This window comes from Dromiciops gliroides, chromosome 1 (assembly GCF_019393635.1).
Source record: "Dromiciops gliroides isolate mDroGli1 chromosome 1, mDroGli1.pri, whole genome shotgun sequence".
Classification (NCBI taxonomy): domain Eukaryota; kingdom Metazoa; phylum Chordata; class Mammalia; order Microbiotheria; family Microbiotheriidae; genus Dromiciops; species Dromiciops gliroides.
This window is the reverse complement of record NC_057861.1, coordinates 747,885,105-747,904,823: the sequence shown is the minus strand read 5'-3', so window position 1 is coordinate 747,904,823 and position 19,719 is coordinate 747,885,105. Positions and strand designations below refer to the sequence as shown.

At 41.0% G+C, this 19,719-nt stretch overlaps 1 protein-coding gene across 16 annotated transcripts in view; it reads right to left on the bottom strand.

Annotated features, from left to right (window-relative positions):
• The window catches only part of LRRFIP2 (LRR binding FLII interacting protein 2), a 112,508-nt gene that overhangs the window by 65,973 nt on the left and 26,816 nt on the right, over positions 1-19,719 (bottom strand). For all 16 annotated transcript variants that reach the window (XM_043963013.1, XM_043963049.1, XM_043963058.1 and 13 more), the window contains exon 2: positions 12,478-12,626. In XM_043963013.1, the coding sequence (XP_043818948.1) occupies positions 12,478-12,567 (90 nt within the window). In that variant the 5' untranslated portion in view covers positions 12,568-12,626. The remainder of the gene's footprint in view (positions 1-12,477; positions 12,627-19,719) is intronic.

Below are 19,719 nucleotides of genomic sequence, written 5' to 3'. Positions count from 1 at the left end.
AATGAGAAGTGTGAAGGGTTGTGTGTCTTCCTGAGAAAAAGCAGACCTCACCCCCACCTCCCACCCTTCAGACAGTAAGGCCCTGTAGCCACCTGAGGACAGAAGAAATATCCAACTTTGGGATGGTGGAGTTGGCCCACGGGACCATGGGGGAAATGGTCAGAAATATTAAGTCCGAAGAGCCAGAATGAACCAAGGTGTGGTCATAGGTCAGACAAGTTTCCAAGGAATAAGGCACTCCAAAGAGGCATGAAGTCATCCAGATGGGATGTTTTCTACTTTGTCTCACTCTTCTCAGTGATCATGCCACCATTCTTTTAAGCCCTTGCATTTCAGCAAACCCCTGTGCCGGTGTACCACCCAAGTTTCAACAGCTCTCCACAACTGACAATGCTTCCTGGGCTGGCATTCGGGCTGTTTGTTTAAAGTTGAGTTCCCAATGTAGCAAAACCTTCCTCACACGTGAGTGTTTGTGTTCAACTTTTTGTGAGTCTTGAAAAAAGCCTGCTTTCAAGAGAATGGGGCCTGATTTTTTTTTCCAATCTTAATAGTATTTTTTTTTTCTAGTTACATATAAAGATAATTTTCAACATTTATTCCAAATTTTTCTCCCTCCCTGGGACAGAAAGCAATCTGACAGAGGTTGTCTATGTACAATCACATTAAACATATTTCTGCGTTTGTCATGTTGTGAAAGAAGAATCAGAACAAAAGGGAAAAACCTCAAAAAAACAAAAACAAAAATGTAGAAACAGTATGGTTCAATCTGCATTCAGATTCCACAGTTCTTTTTTTCTGAATGTAGAGAACATTTTCCATCATGAGTCCTTTGGAATTATCTTGAATCACTGTATTGCTGAGAAGAGCTAAGTCTATCACAGTTGGTCACTGCATAATGTTGCTGTTTCTTCTGGTTCTTCCCACTTCACTCAGCATCAGTCCATTTAAGTCTTTCCAGGTTTTTCTGAAATCTGCCTGCTCATCATTTCTTTTTTTTTTTAATAAAAGTATTTTATTATTTTCCAGTTACATGCAAGAATAGTTTTCAACATTTGTTTTCATAGGATTTTTAGTTCCAAATTTTTTCCCACCTTCCCTTCCCTCCCTCCTCCCCACTATGGAAAATAATCTGATAGATGTTATATATGTACGATCACATTAAACATATTGCTGCATTAGTCATATTGTGAAAGAAGAATCAGAACACAAGGGGAAAAACTCAAAAAAGAAGGAAAAAAAAACAGCCCCAAAGTAGAGACAAGTATGGTTCAATCTGCATTCATAAGCCACAGTTCTTTTTTCTGGATGTTGAGAATATTTTTTATCATGAGTTGAAATTGTTTTGGATCATTGCACTGCTGAGAAGACCCAAGTCTATCACAGTTGTTCATCACACAATGTTGCTGTTAGTGTATACAATGTTCTTCTGGTTCTGCTCATCTCACTCAGCATCAGTTCATGTAAGTCCTTCCAGGTTTCTCTGAAATCCGCCTGCTCATTGTTTCTTACAGCACAATAGTATTCCATTACATTCATACACCACAACTTATTCAGCCATTCCCCAATTGATGGGCATCCCCTCAATTTCCAATCCTTTGTCATGACTTGAATTTTAAAGTCTGTCTAAAACTTATTCCCATCATAATTCCATTTCTAAACCAGTAAAAGGGCTAACATGCTAGAACTTGAGAAATAGCATTCAGAGTTTGAGGGAATATCCTACATATAAATCAAAGGTCTCTCCCAAAACTATTTCTTCTCATATTATCCCTCTTCACAAACAAATTGGGAAAACATGCTAGCCCTGATGGTAGGCAATCTTCTTTCTTGATATCTCCTTATTTTGAATGGCTAAAGTCCTTCTCCCAACCTACTTTTTTGGTGATTTTCCATCATCATTGAGAAACATTGGCCTAGAAGATGGTTGTGCTCTGTTTTGTTCAAACCTAAGGAATGTGCTACCAAGGCATATTTGCTCTTTTACCAAGGTAATCAAAATATTGTTCATTTAAAATGGATCTAAGTTGCCTTATTTACTCTAGGGTAATAACTGTCTCCCAAATTTCACTTTACTGAGTCTGCACCTGACCACTTAAATGACAATGATACTTACTGCTGTCAGTAGAGAACAGTAAAACTGTGGCATACCCATGGCTGGAGTGACAAGACCTAGGGGACCATTGCTAGGCTCTTTACATTTGTCTGCATTCCAAAGAGTCCACCAATCCCACTAGACAAGAAGGCAAATGAGCCAGTCACAAAGTCTATTTCTGCCCTCTGCTCATTCTTTTTTCTCCCCTTCCTGGCTGTTTGGCTATTTCAACTTATTTTCAGACTTATGACCAAGTGGTTAGGCAAGAGAGAAACACTAACAGTTAAGTGAGCTACTTGTTAGTAAAAGGCAGAAGACGTTGATGCTGTTGAATCAAATAAGGTTTGCGAATGCTCTGTGAACTAATAATGCACGGTACCACTATCCGGGTAAAAACTGGTTAGGATTTCAGAAAAGAAACCAGCATACTCCCCATCTTTCCTGACCCCATTTTCATATAGTTTTTCCTTGCCAAGGGAAGATCAACCAACAATCATTTATTCAGGGTCTATGTGCCAAGCCTTGTGCTAAGAATGCCAGACAAAAAGGAAACAATTTCTGCCCTCAGGGGTTCACCTTCCGTAAGAGGAGACATGTGTGTATTTAAATACTATATGTATCTTTCTATGTGTCTATAATACATATATACATACAGAGACTACATTGTATGTACATATGTAATATAGAAGTGTTGTTGTTTACTCATTTCAGTCGTGTCTGTAACCCCCTCCATGATCCCACATGGGGTTTTCTTGACGAAGATACTGGAGGTGTCTGCCATTTCTTTCTCCAGTTCATTCTACAGATGAGGAATTGACAGGAACAAGGTTATATGACCTGCCCAGGATCACACAGTTAGGAAGTGTCTGATATCACATTTGAACTCAGGTTCTCCAGCCTCTAGGGATGACAGTCTATGTACTTATGTGCATATACAGATAAATATACACAACTGCACAGAAATACATTGCAAAAGACTGATTGAATCTTTTGTCTCAACTCTGTCCCCTCTCCAATCCATCCTCCAACAGGTGTCCAAGGGATCTTCCTAAAGTACAGAGCCGACCATGTCACTCCCCTACTCAGTAACCTGCTGTGCCTCCCTTCTCCTCTGGTATCAGAGACAAACGCCTCCATCTGAAAACCTCTCAGAGTCTGATACACAGCCACCTTTCCCGCCTTGTTTTATATTCCTTCTTCTACATTCTTTCTACACACCCTACAACTGGGCTTCCCTCACTAGTTTCGTCCTGTCTTCCATGCCCGGCAAGGACTTTCTCCTCACTTTCACCTCTTAGAATTCCCTAGTTTTTTCTTCATAGCTCAACTCAAATGCCACCTCCTACATGAAGCTTTTCTTTTTTTTTTTCTTTTTCTTTTTTTTTTTTAGTGAGGCAATTGGGGTTAAGTGACTTGCCTAGGGTCACACAGTTGGTAAGTGTTAAGTGTCTGAGGCCGGATTTGAACTCAGGTACTCCTGACTCCAGGGCCAGTGCTCTATCCACTGCGCCATCTAGCTGCCCCATGAAGCTTTTCTTGATCCTGCTCTTCCCCAATTACTTCTTATTTATTTTCTATATAAGCACAATCAATCCTCAACTTTCACAGGGGTGACATTTCCAGAAAATCGCGCCAAACTAAAAAAATGCGAATGTTGATACAATGAACCTGTGGGAAACAGGGGGTTAGGACCAGGAATCTTTTGTTTGTTTGTTTGGTTTGTTTTGCAGGGCAATGAGGGTTAAGCAATTTGCCCAGGTTCACACAGCTAGTAAGTGTAAAGTGTCTGAAACCAGATTTGAACTCAGGTCCTCCTGAATCCAAGGCTGGTGCTTTATCTACTGTCTCCAAGAATTGGAATCTTTCACAAGAGCATCCTTAATACACACATTTCTGCATACAATTCTTCATAACAAAGCATTAATTCTGAAACATACATTTTTCCTAATAGAGTTACTATGAAATAATCCATAAAGTGCAATAGACAAAATAAAACTGGGAATATGCAAAACATTTTTTCTCCCTAGTACAGTAATTCCCTAGAATTCTGTGAATTTTTGTGCTAACATCTCAATGAAAAAAACACTGATTTCAGACAATATTCCCTTCTCATAGCATATGAAATCTACAGAACCATAAATACTTATAGCAAAGAGAATTCTTAAAACTACTACATTTTTGTTGGAGAAGTCGTGGAAAAATTGGAACACTAATGCATTGTTGGCGGAGCTGTGAACTGATCCAACCATTCTGGAGAGCAGTTTGGAACTATGCCCAAAGGGCTAAAAACTATAAAGCTGTGCATACCCGTTGACCCAGCAATACCACTATTAGGTCTTTTTCCCAAAGAGATCATAAAAAAGAGAAAAGGACCCACATGTACAAAATATTTATAGCTGTTCTTTTTGTGGTGGCAAGGAATTGAAAATTGAAGGGTTGCCCATCAATGAGGGAATGGCTGAACAAGTTGTGGTATATGTATGTAATGGAATACTATTGTGCTGTAAGAAATGATGAGCAGGCAGATTTCAGAAAAACCTCGAAAGACTTTAAGTGGACTGATGCTAAGTGAAGTGAGCAGAACCAGGAGAACATTGTACACAGTAACAGAAACATTATGCGTTGATCAACTGTGATAGACTTGATTCTTCTCAGCAATACAATCAATGGTCCCAGATAGTTCCAAAGGACTCATGATGGAAAATGCTCTCCAAATCCAGGAAAAAAAAAAAAACAAAAACGTGGAATCTAGATGCAGATAGAACCATACTATTTCTATTGGGAGTTTTTTGTTGTTGTTTTTCTCTTTTGAAGTTTTTCCTGAGGGGGCAGCTAGGTGGTACAGTGGATAAAGCACCGGCCTTGGATTCAGGAGGACCTGAGTTCAAAATCCGGCCTCAGACACTTGACACTAACTAGCTGTGTGACCCTGGGCAAGTCACTTAATCCCCATTGCCTCACCAAAAAAAAAAAAAAATAGGTTAGGCTTTTCCTTTTTGCTCTGATTCTTCTCTAATAATGTAACTAATGTAGAAATATGTTTAATGTGATTATACATATATAACCTCTATCAGATTACTTCCTTTCTTGGGGGGAGGGAGGGGAGGAAGGGAGAAAAATTTGAAACTAGAAATCTTATAAAAACAAATGTTGAAAACTATCTCTAAATGTAACTGGAAAATGATAAAATATTCATATGAAAAAAAACTACTACTTTTTAAAATGTGAATATTATCTTCCACTCTGTTAGATGGCATTAGTCTGTATACTCTACTACTGTAAAGCTCTCTACCTTGGCTGTCCTCTGAAAACAAAGGGAGAGGTTGCTAGGACTTTAGTCACTGCTGTCAGGAAGATGCAAAAGACTTGCAAGGTCTCTACATCGCCTCCAACACTGTGGTTGATGGTTGATGGATGGCATTGGGGATCATGAAGGACAGACAGCTGGAAATATTCCATCAATGATATTTGCTTTGTGTGCCAATTGAGATCCTTAATGGTCTCAGAGTATGGGAGCATAGCAGGGCTAAACTGACCTTTAACCCTGAGGCTGTGATGGGTAGCCTCCATGTCTCTAGCCAGCTGGGTGATTAGGCCAAGAGCAGCTACAGACATTCTGGCATGAAGTTTATCTAACACTTGTATTGTCTTACTAAGCTGCATCACTGACTTTTTAAGCTTGGGCATAGAGCTCAAAGGACTTGCACTATACTTTGGGGCAAAATTACAACACAAAACTTGAGTTTTAAAGGAAAACGATGAAGATGTGCAATGAATGCACAGACATGGGGTGAACAGGATTAGTGAAGCACCTAGCAGGACACCAGCTACTCCATAAACTTGGGTGCATTGAGACTCATTTTTTTTCCCTACTGCGCATGGCCAGGAGTGTGTGCAGTTGCCAATACAAAAGTGAAAATGACATTATTAATAAAATCATGTAAATGCTTGAAGTTATGAAAGTTAAACTTGAGGACTGACTGTGTGTCTCTGTGTTGTACATCCTGACTCCCTTCTTATGAAGGACTAGGGTCTCTCATTTCTGACTGTGTCCTCAGTGCCCAGCTCAGTACCTGATACATAACAGGGGCTTAAATACATGCTTATTGTTGATACAATAAATAAAATAAATAAAAAGGGGGGGGGGGGAGAAGGGTGAGAGAAGACACTAGCAACTGTGGGATCAAGGCCACCTTGTGTAGACAGTGGTGTTCTGAGCTGGACTTGAATGGGGAAAAGAGATTCTAAGAGGTGAGGGGGAGGAAGCCATATATTCCGGGTTGCAGGACATCAGGCACCAAGTCACTGTTGTGGGGGAGATGCATGTTAGAAGCAGTAAGAAAGCAAGAGTTGTGGGTTTTTTAAAAAAATAGTTTTTATCTTCCTATTTTTTGGAGGCAACCAGGGTTAATTGATTTGCCCAGGGTCACACAGCTAGTAAATGTCTACAGTCGGGGGCAGCTAGGTGGCTCAGTGAATAGAGCACCAGCCCTGGATTCAAGAGAACCTGAGTTCAAATGTGGCCTCAGACACTTGACACTTACTAGCTGTGTGACCCTGGGCAAGTCACTTAACCCTCACTGCCCAGCCAAAAACAAAATAAAACAAAACAAAATGTCTACAGTCATATTTGAACTCAGGTCTCCCTGACTTCAGGGCCAGTGCTCTTATGCACTGTGCCACCTAGCTTCCCCTTTTTCTTTCTTTTTTTTTTTTACTAGTAAGAAACTTTTTATTAATTTTCAATATTATTTAGAACAGAAAAAAAAATTTAAGGTCGAAATAAAATTGTCAAAGCACTCACATAAGTGGAAGAGGGGAAAGAAAGAAATAGTAAGAGAAAGCCCAATCTCAAAAGGGCCCCAGACAAGTATATCAGCTTTGGCAGTAGCTTTTTCTGAAGTCCTATTCATTTACTACAGTTGCTTAGCCAGAGTAAGAGTACATGGGAAGGGAAGCCTGGGAACAATGGTAAGAGCCACTCTTGCCTCCAACCTCAGAAAACCACCACATGAGTTGAAGCTCTCAACATCTCCTGGCGGGACCGCTGCAAAAAGTGCTCTAACCCAGGCTCTATCTCTTACTGGCCCAGTCTGAGACTCAGTTTCCAAAGTGATTTTCCTAAAACACAGATCCAACCAGGTCCACCCTCATTCAATAAACTCCAATGGCTCCCTAGAATGAAATGTAAACTTTTCTGTTTGGCTTTGGAAGTCCTTCTCAAGAAGGCTCCAAACTATCTTGCCAACCCTATTATGACAGCCCTTTATATTATTATATTATTTTATATCATTATTATATTATGATGTTATTTTATCATGACAGCCTTCGATAGGTCAGCTACATCAGAATCCTCTCTGTTGGTCTTCACACACAACACGCCACCTCCCATAGCCACACCTTTGCAATGCCTGTGTCCAATGCCCCCTGCCTCAGAATGCCTCTCTTCAAGGCTCAGCTCAAGTATCACTGTCTACACAAGGAATTTACTAATCGCACCCATATGGAACGTGCTCTCCCCTGAAGAACCTTGTGTTCTTTCCATATGTGTATATTTCTCTCCTCACTCAGCAACCCTCACAAGGTAAGCTCTTTGAGGGGAGGAATTGTTTCCTTAGCAGTGTCTCTGAAACATAGTAGTTTTCCCTTAAACTTCAGAGTGGTTTCGTACTAAAAATGTTGACTTCTGAGAATGATAACAGGATCTGTGCCTCTTCTGTTAAAAGTGCACCTTTGTACAAAGCTGCTAAAAGCAGCCTAGGCCTACCTGGAACTCTGGAGATAAAAATAGAACCAGACGGGTCGGCTGTTGAGATACACGGGGAAGCTCTTTGACAGCTGAGGTCAATAATAGCCGCACTCTACTCTAAGCCAAATGGGGCAGGGCCCTGATTTCCAGGTGATGAATAGGAAACCTAGCAATCAAGCAGCCCTGCCAAGGACAAGTTCTGTGCAGTTCTCTTCATTTACTAAAGAGTAATCACTTGGTCACATAAACATAACTACCCTCCATCTTCTGCTTGACTGATCATGGATGTATCTGAGAGAAGCTACAAGTCTAAACAACTACTTTACTTGAGGGACAGCCACGAACCCAGGTGTCTGAACTCAGAAGCTCTGGGTTAAGCCTAGGAAGAATCCCAGAAAGAAACAACTTCCCCCATCCTTCAAGAGAAATTTGAACAAAATAACCCCAAATCTGCATTAGCATTCCTGGAGAATTCCTATCCAGTTTCTTGGTGAGGAAACAAATGTGGCCAGAAATGTCCCATAACTGGGAAAAGAGGTAAAATATTTTTCAATGTGCTCTTAAACGATGTTATCCCATTTTATTTTTAAATACATTTCAACTATTTAACCACAAATAGTCTCTACAGTACAAGTGAAGTACATCGGCACAGGTTTTCTATAGAAAGTGGCATTTGAGCTGAGCCATGAACAAAGTCAGAGCTTCTAAGAAAAGAGGTAAGGGGCAAGATGGATCACCCATGCAAAGACACAGAGACCACAGATGGAATGGAAGGTATGGGAAACAGCAAGTAGACCCAGAGGGCTACAACACAGATGTATAAGAAAGAACACAGTGTAAAAATACTAAAGTTGTAGGGGCGGCTAGGTGGCGCAGTGGATAAAGCACTGGCCCTGGATTCAGGAATACCTGAGTTCAAATCCGGCCTCAGACACTTGACACTTACTAGCTGTGTGACACCCTGGGCAAGTCACTTAACCCCTATTGCCCTGCAAAAAAAAATACTAAAGTTGTAAAGGTAGTCCAGAGTCAGATTGTGAAGGTTGTTTAAAAAGGGGAGTAGAGGAACGTGCAGGGAGTGGCATTTTATCCCAGAAAAAAAAGTAAACTAACTGAGCTTCTTAAGCAAGTGAGCAACATAGATGAACTCACACTTTAAGAAAACCAATCAAGAAAAGACTAGAGGCCTGAGCTGAATAAGGAATGTACTGGTAAGGTAGCCGCCTATGAGTGAAAAGGTGGAGATTGATGCCAGAGATGCTACCAAAACAGAATCAATTGTAGTTGGCAAGGGTTGGGAGGTTACGCCTGAGGGAGAAGGATGAGTCCAAGGTGATTCCAAACTTGTAAACCACTATGACTGGATGAATGGTAATACCCTCCAGAGAAAATGGGTGGCTAGGAAGAAGGGAGAATATGGTGAAAGAACATTAAATTCTGTTTTGGATATGCTGTCTTCCAGTTGTTGGTAACCAACAGGCAGCTGGTGATGGAGCTCTGACGTGCAGGAGAGAGAAGGTGACTGGTCATATAGCTCCAAGAATGTTCTGCAGAGAGATGATAACTGAACCCATAGGAGTTGATGAGATCACTGAGAGAAACAGTGCAGAGGAAGCCAAGGACATAAGCTTAGGGTACATCCAGGCATGAGGGTGTTTGAGAAGAAAGTCTGATAGCAGAAGAACCAAGAGAGCAATGTCATGGAAATCCAAGAAGCACAAATCTTGAGAGAGGAAGTAGTTACTCATGTCAGATGCTTCAGAGAATCCTATACATACTCTGGGTTTGGACCCAGAAGGAAGAGAGCAGTCTGAGTTCAAACCTCTCTGTGAAACAAAGGCAGGTCCATCTTTTTACTATCAATATCCTATAGGTATGCTGTATGGCTGCAATTTGCAATCTCTACAATCACTACAAAATTTAAAACCATTATCAGGCAGGGGACAAGAGCAAGCTGCCAATGCAGAATAAGGAGTTAAAAAGAACTGGAGGAAAGGATGTCAAAGAAATGTAGGATGAAAATACCTGTGTTGTGTTGAGAAAAAGGGTTAATCAATGGACAGACCAAGTGTGACACTGGTATCCTTGTGATTTCAAGAGAATCTGAGGAAGAGCTTTGGCTCAAACTGTGGAAAGCTTAAGGGAAGGGGATCTGGACAAGCATCACACAGGATTGACCACATGAAACTAGTGTCATCAGGAACATCCAAGTCAGTGAAATCCCAGATCCATTTAGGGTCTCTGCTGCTGGAGATCATGACTTCCCTCGTGACATTAGGCAGCAAAAAGTCTAATGGCAGGGCTGATGATCACTAATCATTAAAGATCTCTCTGCAGTACCTTAACCATGAGAGGAAAGACAATGAATTCCCAGTTGAAGCCTAAAAGCCCTGTCCTACCAACTAGGAAGCCCAGGGTCAGAGCTATAAGAGTTGTTTACTGAACTGCCTTAGAAAGGGCTTCCCTCAAGTAAAATCGACAGTGAAAATATTCCTGAGCCAAACTTTCAGATAAAGAACTACAGTCAATGCTCAAGGGGCAATACAACACTTGTGTTCCCCTAGAATGGGCTTTAAGTAACTCTGGCACTGAAAAGGGATGATCATTTTGATAAATCCAAAGATCCAACTTTTGGAACAAAAACTCATTATTTGGCAAAAACTTCTGGGAGAACTAGAAAACGGTATGGCAGAAACTAGGTATAGACCAACATCTCATACCGTATACTAAAATAAGGGCAAAATGGGTACATGATTTACACATAAAGTGTGATACCATAAGCAAATTAAGAGAGCATGGAATCGTTTATGTCAGATTTATGGACAGGGGAAGAATTTAGGACCAAAAAAGATAAAGAGAGCATTATAAAATGTAAAACAGAAAATTTTGATTATAAACAATTAAAAAGCTTTTGCACAAACAAAACCAATGCAACTAAAATTATAAGGAAAGCAGAAAACTGGGAAAGAATTTTTGTAACAAGTATCTCTGATAAAAGCCTCATTTCTCAAATACAGAACTAAATCAAATTTATAAAAATATAAGTCATTCCCCAATTGATAAATGATCAAAGGATATGAACAGGCAGTTTTCAGACAAAGAAATCAAAGTTAGCTATAGTCATATGTAAAAATGCTCTAAATAACTATTGATCAGAGAAATGCAAATTAAAACTACTCTGAAGTACCACTCATATCTATCAGAATGGCTAATATGACAAAAAAGGAAAATGTTGGATGTTGATGGGGATATGGAAAAACTGGGACACTAATCCACTGTTGGTGGAGTCCTAAACTGATCCAACCATTCTGGTGAACAATTTGGAATTATACCCAAAGGGCTGTAAAACTATGCATACCCTTTGATCCACTGACACCACTGCCAGGTTTATATCCCAAAGACATCCAAAAAGAAGGAGAAAGGACCTATTTGTACAAAAATATTTATAGCCACTTTTTGTGGTGGCTAAGAACTGGAAATCAAAGGGATCCCCATTAATTAGGGAATGGCTAAAGAAGCTGTGGTATATGATTCTGATGGAATATTATTGTGCTATAAGATATGATAAGCAAGATGACTTCAGAAAAACCTGGAAAGACTTACATGAAAAGATATATAGTGAAGTGAGCAGAACCAGGAGAACACTGTACATAGTGACAACAATATTGTTCAATGAAGAACTGTGAATGGCAACTATTCTCAGCAATACAAAGAGCCAAGACAATCCTAAGGGACTAATAATGAATCATACTACCCAGCTCCAGAGAAAGAACTGATATTGTTTGAATACAGACTGAAGCATGCTATTTTCCACTTTCTTTCTTTCTTTCATTTTTTCCCCTTTTATTTGAGTCTTATACAAAATCACTAATATGAAAATGCTCTACATAACTGCAGTTCTACATAACTGCATAGGATATGTATAACCTATATCTGACTGCTTACCACCTTAGGGAGAAGGAAGGGATAGAATCTGGAACTCAAAACTTTAAATAAAAATTTTTATTAAAAAAAAAAAAGGAAAAACATAATTGTGAAGTATTTAATTAAATAAATGAAAATACAATCAAATATTTTTAAAAAGATGAGCATTTCTGGAATTTACCTAGAACCTCTTTTTTTTTTTTTTTTTTTGGTGAGGCAATTGGAGTTAAGTGACTTGCCCAGGATCACATAGCTAGTAAGTGTTAAGTGTCTGAGGCCAGATTTGAACTCAGGTCCTACTGACTCCAGGGCTGGTGCTCTATCCACTGCACCACCTAGTTGCCCCTACCTACAACCTCTTTGAAGCTGTGATCAGCCTGCATTAAATTAACTTGAATTATTGTATACTGCAGCCAATTAGAACAAACACTTTAAATAAAAAAGTGTTCATGAAGAGAACAGAAAATTACCCTTCAGATACAGGTGGCAGGCATAAAAGCCAGATGGCCATTTTTGTTCCAATGTGGTCTTCTTGGAAATGCATTGTTTGTGATGAGCACCTAGTACAGGAGCTTTGTACAGAGAAGGCAATCAATACATGTTTGCTGAAACAGGATGGCACTCTGAACCACTCATCAGCCCTCTGAGTCTTTTTCCAGGAAACACCCTATCTATGGGACAATACATTGGTAAGGATTTGAAATGCACAAACCTCCCGAGCAATGCTGCTCAAAGCTTCATCTTCTGCAGAGAACCGGTCTTTTACTGGCGTTCTCTTCCTTCCAGAACCAGGAGTCCCCATTTTGCTTTCTTAAATGTTTGTGACTCTTTTGATTGAGTGCTTTCATCAAGTTGTTAACTCTGAAAGAGAACACAGAAATGATGAGTAAGCTTTTTGCTTCATCATTTAAGCTGACCTGCTCCATTTTGTTGTCTCTATTTGAAGTAAAATAAACTTTCTTTTTCCAGAAGCCATTTTTATTCAAATTAAAAGAGTATTTAATTGTCTACTCTGTGACAGAAACTAAACTAGGGAAACAAAAACAGTGAAGTGGCTGGAGGGGTGGGGGATGAGGCTGGGCACAACACGTATAGAGATAAATATACTTAAATGCAAGGTTACTTGAAGAGGGCAGCCAGGTGGGGCAGTGGATAGAATGCCAGGCCTTAAATCAGGAAGACTTATTTTCTGAGTTCAAATCCAGCCTCAGACACTAGCTCTGTGACCCCAGGCTAGTCACGGAACCCTGTTTGCATTAGTTCCTCATCTGTAAAATGAGCTGGAGAAGGAAATGAATGACAAACAACTCTAGTATCTTCACCAAGAAAACCCCAAATAGGGTCATAAAGAGTTGGACATGACTGAAAAAACTGAACAACAACTTGAAGAGGGAAAAATCATTAACAATTTGAGCACAAATCCATCAAAGAAGGCTTCATGAAAGATGTGGCACCTGAGCTAAAGTTAGAAGGGCTAAGATGATTATATTCCACATACCAAGAATGGCAAGAGATGGAGTAGAGCATTGAGAACAGTCAGTAAGTCCATAAGTGTCTAAGTGAGTAGAGAAGGGGATGCAAACAACAGATGTGGTAATGGCAGAAATGTCAAAATTTAACAAGAGAACGGATAGGTGTGATGAATGTAAGGAATTAAGGAAGAGATGTAGACTGTAAGTTTTGGTAGCTGGTAAGACGGTCAGGCCTTTAGTAATAGAAAAACTGGGAAGAGGGAAGGCTTGAAGGAGAAGGATGAAGAACTCAGTTTTTTTAACAGTGACTTTGAGATGTCTATGGGACATCCAGTTCAATATTCTTGTTGTTCAATTTGTGTCTAACTCTTCATGACCCCATTTGGGGTTTTCTTAGCAGAGATACTGGACAAGTTTGCTATTTCTTTCTCCAATTTATTTTACAGATGAGGAACTGAAGCAAACAGGGTCAAGTGATTTGCCTAGGGTCAAATAGCTGTAAGTGTCTGAGGCCAGATTTGAACTCAGGAAGATAAGTATTCCTACTTATGCACTGCGCCACTAGCTGCCAAGTTCATTATGTCCAATAGGCAATTGGTGATGGGAGACTAGAGGTCAGGGCTGGATAAGTAGACCTGAAAATCATCTGCATAGAAATGGTAACTGAACTCATAATAGATCATTAAGAAAGAGTTGGTGAAAATAAGGGAGAATATCCAGGAGAAAAGGCTGTATGCCAAAGTCAAATGCTGCAAAAAGGTGGAGAAGAATGAGGATTGAGAAAAGTCCATTAAAATTGGCACTTAATACTTAATGTATGAAGATCAAACGTGAATGACTTGGCTCTTTTCAGCAATACAATGATCCAAGACAATTCTGAAGGACTCCAGAGGAAAAACTGATGGGACTGGAATGCGGATCGAAGTACACTATTTTCCACTTTCTTTCTTTGTTCATGTTTTTTTTTCCCCCTTTGGGTCTGTGTCTTCTTTCACTACATGACTAATATGGAAATATGTTCTGCATGATTGTACGGTAAAACCTCTATCAAATTACTTACTGTCTGGGGTGGGGAGAAGAGGGGAGGGAAAATTTGGAAGTCAACATTTAAAAAAAAATAAATGTTAAAAATTGTCTTTACATGTAATTGGGAAAAAATAAAATACCTAAATTTTTTTACAAGATTTGACAATTGATAACAAGAATAGCTCAGATTTATTTAGCATCTACTGTGTGCCAGGCACTGTGCTAAGCACTTTACACTTATTATTTCATTTGATCCTTTACAACCACTCTGTGAGGAAGATACTCTTGTTATTCACTTTTTACAACAGCTGAGAAAACTAAAGGAAATAGAGGCTAAATGACTTGCCCATGCTTGGATCCAAGTCACGGTCCTGGGTGGCAGTCCCAGGGCGAAGAGGAGGACTAGCACACTAGAGTTTGAGGCTGCAGTGGAGCATGAACCCTCATCAAAGTTCCAGGACAGAAAAAAAGGTTGTGGTTACTCAATACCAGAGCACAGGTCAGGGGAGTAGTAAACACACCTCCCCCTTCAATCACTGAAAACATACAGGTCCCTAGAAGTATCTCTGAAACAGCTGCACAACCCCCCTGAAGCTTGGGACAGTGCACCCTCCACCTTGGAAGCAGAGCCCTACATTAACAAAGAGTTAAAAGTCAAGAAATAGGCTGGTAAAATGAGCAAAGAACAGAAAAAATTTCTGGCCACAAAAAGTTACTATGGTGACAAGGAAAATCAAAATACACTCAGAAGAAGATAGCAAAGTCAAAGCTCCTATAAGCAAAGTCACCCAAGAAAAACATGATTTAGTCTCAGGCCATGGAAGAGCTCAAAAAGGATTTTGAAACTCAAATAAGAGAGGTAGAGGAAAAAATCAGAAAGAGAAATGAGAGTGATGCAAGAAAATCATGAAAAATGTCAAAGCTTAGTAAAGGGGACACACACACACACACACACACACACACACACACACAATACTGAAGAAAATAACACCTTAAAAAAATAGACTAGGCCAAATGGCAAAAAGAAGTGCAAAAAGCCCATGAGAAGAATGCCTTGAAAAGCAGGACTGGCCAAACAGAAAAAGAAACACAAAAATTCACTGAAGAAAAAAAGCCTTAAAAAATAGAATTGGCCAAATGGAAAGGGAAGTATAAAAGTTCACTTTAGAAAATAATTCCTTAAAAATTAGAATTGAATAAATGGAAGCTAATGATTTTGTGAGAAATCAAGAAACAATAAAACAAAACCAGAAGAATGAAAGATAGACAACAATGTTTGAAATATCTCATTAGAAAAAAACAACTGACCTAGAAAATAGATCCAGGAGAGACAATTTTAAAATTACTGGACTACCTGAAGGCCATGATTAAAAAAAAGAGCCTAAACAGCATCTTTCAAGAAATTATCATGGAAAACTGCTCTAATAGTCTAGAACCAGAGGGTAAACTAGAAAATGAAAGAATCTACCAATCATTCCATAGTCAAGATAACACAAGATTTAGCAGCTTCTACATTAAAGAATCCAAGGACTTGGAATATAATATTCCAGAGGGCAAAGGATCTAGAATTACAACCAAGAATCACCTACCCAGCAAAACTGAATATAATCCTTCAGGGGGAAAAATGGTCATTCAATGAAATAAAAGGACTTTCAAGCATTCTTGAAGAAAAGACCAGAACTAAACAGAAAATCTGATTTTCAAATACAAGATTCAAGAGAAACATAAAAAGATAAACAGGAAAGGAAAATAAAAAAGGATTTAATAAAATTAAACTGTTTACATTCCTATATGGGAAGATGATACTTGCACTTCATAAAAACCTTTTCATAATTAGGGCAGTTAGGAGGAATAGCTATATAGATACAGACAGAGGGCACAGGTGTGAGTTGAATGGGAAGGGTTATCTAAAAAAATTGGATTAAGGAGTAAGAAAGAAGAATGTACCAGAAGAAAGGGGAAAGGAGAGGTAGAATGAAGCAAATCATCTCACATAACAGGGGCAAGGTAAAGTTTTTACTGTGGAGGGGAAGTGTGGGGAGGGGGTAATAAAGTGAACTTTACTCTCATCATAATTGGCTCAGAGGGAATAACACACATACTCAATTGGAAATAGAAATCTGTCTTACCCTGCAGGAAAGTAGGAGGGGAAGGGATAAGAGAGAGGGAGGTGGGGTGATGGAATGGAGAGCCGATTAGGGAAGGTGGTAGGTACTCTCCAGGCAGAAGGGCTCGTCTGACTTCTAAACTAGGAAATGGTGATACACAATGTAGAAAGAATAAAAGCCGACCCCATCCCCCACCCCCAGCTCGTGACAGAACTGCACCATCAAAATAAGAGACTGTCCTTGGAGATCTTCTATTCCAACCCTTTCAGTCTGCAAATGAAGAAATGAAGGTGCAGAGACAATTAATTGACCCATGGCACCCAACTTCCCACCTTGGGTTAAAGGCCTCTTAGAATCTTTATTCAAGTTCCAGCCCTTCCACTTCTAGTTGGATGAATGAGCAGGCCAAGTAAGTCACTTTCCCTAAGGCACCTCAAGGAGGCAGCAGGGTACGGTGGAATGAACTAAGTCACCTTTCCCACTGAGCCTGGATGGAGTCCTAGGGCTGAGTCCAATCCTAGCTTGGCTACTCTCTGGGGGCCCTCCCTTCTCTGGGCCTCAATTTGCCCCTCTCCAAGGCCTGGATTGGACAGTCTGCAGTCCCTGCCTGCTCTGGAGAGGGAGATGAGGCTGGAGCCTTCAGCACCAATTTAGAAAGCCTGGGAAGCCATGAACATAGCAATCAGAGGAACCAAGAGAGCTGGGGAAGGGAAGTTTCAGCTCACAGGTCAAAAGCTTGGGGCTCATTTTTACCCTCTGCTCCCGTCCCCCCTCACTATCCTCACACAGGCCCTTAGGAGCTCTCACCTAGACTGGGATAACTGCCAGGCAAACTGACACATATTCTAGAAGCACAGCTCCGACCATTTCTGATCAATAAACTCCAGTGACTCCCAATTCCATTAAAGATCAAACAGATTTTCCTTGGTTTGCCATTTCAAATTCTTCATGACCTGGCTCCCTGGGCAACTTGGGGGGGGGGGGGATTGCTGTGGATAGAGGAGCTGGGCCTGGAGTCAGGAAGACCTGAGTTCAAATCGGGCCTCAGATACTTACTAGTTGTAGGATCCTTGGCCAAGTCCCTTCACCCCACTTGCCTCAGTTTTCTCATTCGTAAAATGATCTGGAGAAGGAGATAGCAAGCCATTCTAGTACCACTGCCAAGAAAACCCCAAATGAGGTCATTAAGAGTCAGACACGGGGCAGCTAGGTGGTGCACTGGCCTTGGATTCAGGAAGACCTGAGTTCAAATTCAGCCTCAGACACTTGACACTTGCTAGCTGTGTGACCCTGGGCAAGTCACTTAACCCCCATTGCCCCACCACACAAAAAAAAAAAGAGTCGGACACAACTGAAGAACAATCACCTGGCTCCCAGGTACCTCGGTAGCCTCACTACACATGGCTTCCTTTCCGTCCTTCTTACTGCTCCTCACACAAGACCCTCCATCTCACATCTCTGGGCCTTTGCCCAGGCTGGTCCTCATTCCCGGAATGCCCTCCCTTTCTTCTAAGTCCAATTCAGGATCCGCCATGTAAGGTCAGAAGAGGCCTTCCCTGACCTCTCTCACAAACATCCCCATCTGTTTACTCAGCACAGGTCCTGTACCCGTTTGCAAATGCAGCTTCAGATTCTACTCTGGGGTTCTTTGTCTCTTTAAAGCCCCAGCTCATCCACTTACATAGCAGAATGACTTTGACTGTTTTCCAGTGAGTCTAACTGAGGGAAAGCCACCTTTAGAAAATCATGGTTGAAACAAATTCTCTATGGAGAAATGAGTTAAGTGAGACAAAGGTGTGTGGGGTCAGGAAGGACTACAGAAACCCCAACTACCAAAGCACAGATGAAGCCCCTCCCATAGCATGGCATGGCATGGCAAGGTAGCTGATGGGAGCTGAACAGCTTCAGTGCCAGACCTGGAGGGCATCATTCAAACACTAGTCACTGCTTCAGCCCTATGTGCCTAAAGGCACTTCGAGGAGGGGGGGGGGGGCTCCTCTAGGCAACAGTTGCATGACCATGTCTTGAGAAGCAATAGGGGTCCCATTCTACCCCTGGCATCAGGAGTCACCTGGTGCCTCCGGCTAATAGCAATGCACAAACGTAACGGGCCCAGAGCCTACCTCAGCAGCCTTTGGGAGGGTGGAGCCATGGGGCTCCAAGACCTTTACAACCATAGGGAGAGACCCTAAGGCCCCTTCATCCCCAAGGCATGGTGCAGTGGTGCCGATGGACTCCCAGAGTCCTGACAGGGGCAGGTGCCCCTCACCTGGTGCCACTGAGCTCTGCTACCCTCTCCTGCCCCTCCTTCCTCTCAAGGAAAAGCCCCAAGGAGCTCTTTTTCCTAAGTTTCACCAAGTTTTAGTTCCTGCCTGAGTCTGAACTTGAAGAGAAGAGGGAGCAGAACAGGCTTGGATTCATTGATCTGAATCTTTTTTCTAAATTTAAAATGGACAAACTGCCAAGATATCATTACAATGAGTCACTGAGGGTTTTTCAAAAAAGTTTGTCTAATGGAATCTGGCTGCACTGAAACTCCAGATGACTTGAGGGCAGTGGAATTTTCTTGAGTAAGGGTAAATAAGATGAAACTATTTCCCCCACGCCCCTGTCTCCCACAAAAGCAGTTTTTTCAGTGATAGTGAAGGATGTCCCTGTCTCATCTGACACCACCTCCGGTTACCATGGAGCTGCTTTCTCTGTTTACCAGAAAGAAAACAGTTCACTACTCTTCTGCCATGGAAAAAAGAGATTTGGATAAAATGAGTCAAGGGTGTGTTTCAATGAATAAGCGACACATGTGCTTGAAAAGCAGAAACTGATGAGCCCCAGCTACAAATCAAGACAATTCCTAAAAAGAGTTTGTAAGAGCCTCTGCTCACCGACAACTGACTCCTGGCATTGACAAAGCTAACAATTATTTCATACATTAGCAACTGAATAAAGAATGACTGATACACCACATGGACAAACAGGTACCAAGGTCAGAAAGCAGCTCAGCAGAGTTTATTTTCTGTGTGAGATCACTTAAAATGTTCACGTTACTGGCTTTCAACGGCCCCTCAAAATAATTTTGCCAAACCCTAATATCCTGGACTCAAGGCTCATAAAGTGGAAGAGACTTTTAGTGCTCACAGTCACATGGAAGGGTTGGCGGCAGATCCTGCTTTTACCGCTTTCTTTTTTGTCCAATGTCTCTTGCTGCTCCTTTACCAGAGAATCACAGGGTTCAGAAATGGAAGAAAATTGAAAGATCACCTTGTCTAACCTCCTCACTTTAAAATTAAGTAAAGTGAGGCCCAGGAAGAACCTTGCCCAAAGTGGCCCAGATAACAGATGGCAGGGGCC